This window comes from Bison bison, unplaced genomic scaffold (assembly GCF_000754665.1).
Source record: "Bison bison bison isolate TAMUID 2011002044 unplaced genomic scaffold, Bison_UMD1.0 scf7180017864178, whole genome shotgun sequence".
Taxonomy (NCBI): Eukaryota; Metazoa; Chordata; class Mammalia; order Artiodactyla; family Bovidae; genus Bison; species Bison bison.
Window position 1 is genome coordinate 2,225,278 of NW_011494750.1, and position 1,886 is coordinate 2,227,163.

Sequence of the window (1,886 nt, forward strand, 5' to 3'; positions counted from 1 at the left end):
GGGGGCGGTGCTTCCTGGGACACTCACCTCGGGGTCCGTAAACTGCTGCTCCAGGCAGGAAAGAAGGGCAGTGTACGCATTAGAGACGGAACAGAGAACAAAGGTGACTCCATATTGAGTCCATGCCTTTAGCACAACCCTTGTGCTCTGTTGCCTGTGCTTCGTCAAGCTGGCTCTGCACCCTTGTAAAAGCATGTTGTCTATACCCTGAACTATAAAGTATATGACATTCTCCATTCTCAAGGCTGTGTCTCCCTGGCTGGACCTTTAAAGGTATAGAACGCTTTTCATTCGTATGGAGATAAAAAGTTACAAAAGATAACAATTATCTTGTGGGGAGTTTACAAGAACAGTGTGACCAAATCTACCTAGAGGGCTGCAAGAACAAAGCATTCTTCTAAGAAGTCTGCAATAACCAGCCACACCCCCTCCCGCTTTCAGTAGAAGAGACCAGAATTCTAACTGGGGTAAGATGGTTCTTTGGGACATTAGTCCACCATCTTTGGTTTGCTGGTTTTCTGAATAAAGTCCTTATTCTTTGCCCCCGACAAGTTGTCCTTCGACTTACTGGCCTGTCATGCAGCACACAATACAAGTGTGGACTCAGAAACAAGGCACGGTCATCCCTCCGTGACCCACAGCACATGGGGCCTCACCTCCACTTTCCTCCCTGCACTCACACCTTTCCGTTTAAGGTGGCCTTGTTTATTCCTCCTGAGCTCTGATAGGTGAGTGTCAGGAAAGCCGGAGGCTCAGAGACTCCCCAGTCAGTGGAGATCCTCGCCCGGATCCTCACCCAGGTCAGTCTGATCCCCAGCCTTGTCATCTGTCATCTGCCCTGGTGGGGATGGCCCTGCTACCCTCAAAGCACTTGACCCCAGTGCTCATTCTCTGGGCTGAAGCAGCACTGGCCGTAATGCAGGGTCCAAGAGAGGGAGGGACAGGACACAGAGCACACGGGTCAGTTGCACTGTGTGGGCCTAGGTGGGCAATTCCTGAGGCTTTGGAGCCCTCTCCCAGCTTGTGGGTCTCCAGAGCCTATTGGGAAGAGCCATCACAGACTCAAGTGTAGGCTGGTAATGGGAACAGTGTGAGGATGTTAGTACATGGGATGTAACCTCTGCTGAGCCCTCTGACTCTTCCCAGCACCTGGACTGTCCCGTCCGACAGACAAGGAAACTAGCTCCAAGAGGTGCATGACCTGCTCGGGGTCACACAGCTGGAAAACCACAGGGCCGGCATCAGGGAGCCACGTGTTCTGGGAGCTGCTTCCCTGGGCTTACCTCTTCCTCAGCAGCGAGCTGAAGTCCAGAGTCCCAGCGTCTTCATGGCTGTCGCTGCGGAGAGGAACCCGCAGTGAGGCCACGACAGAGCCAACTACGAATAGAAGGGTCTGGGAGCGGGGTGGGGGTGGGCTGGGGCGAGGGAGAGACAGGGACACTGACGGAGCGGGCGTGCCCCCCCCGCCCCGTCTCAGACCCCTGGGGTCACCATACAGGTGGATTGGAAGGGGCACCTGATGCGCCGACCGCCTCCAGCCAGGCTCCTGCGGGGATAAGACTCAGATTTTTCACCTGCCCAGGGAGCTTACTCTCTTCCACACCCATCCATTTCAGTCTGGCCATTCACATCACCCCAAGCCCTGGTCCCTATGTTATGCCCCTGCTCTGACCCCCGTATCAACCCCAGTCCTGGTCCCCCCAACATCCCACCCCAGCCCTGGGCCCCCACATCACCCTGGCCCTGACCCCAAGGGGCCACAGACCCCAGCACTGGCCTCCCCCACAGCCCCGAGGAGAGAGGGCCACTCACGTGCGGCGGAAAGTTGATCGGAGGTCCACATCTCCAGGGCCAACGGCCTCTGGTTTCAAAGAGAGGGGACGAGA

General features: G+C 56.2%; 1 protein-coding gene across 1 annotated transcript in view; it reads right to left on the reverse strand.

Moving 5' to 3' along the window:
* Positions 1–1,886, reverse strand: part of MYBPC3 (myosin binding protein C, cardiac) — an 18,080-nt gene that overhangs the window by 11,879 nt on the left and 4,315 nt on the right. Inside the window, exons 7-10 of the mRNA XM_010842455.1 lie at positions 1,813–1,861; positions 1,517–1,546; positions 1,284–1,337; positions 28–45 (exon numbers count right to left, since the gene is read on the reverse strand). Coding sequence (XP_010840757.1) covers positions 28–45; positions 1,284–1,337; positions 1,517–1,546; positions 1,813–1,861 — 151 coding nt within the window. The remainder of the gene's footprint in view (positions 1–27; positions 46–1,283; positions 1,338–1,516; positions 1,547–1,812; positions 1,862–1,886) is intronic.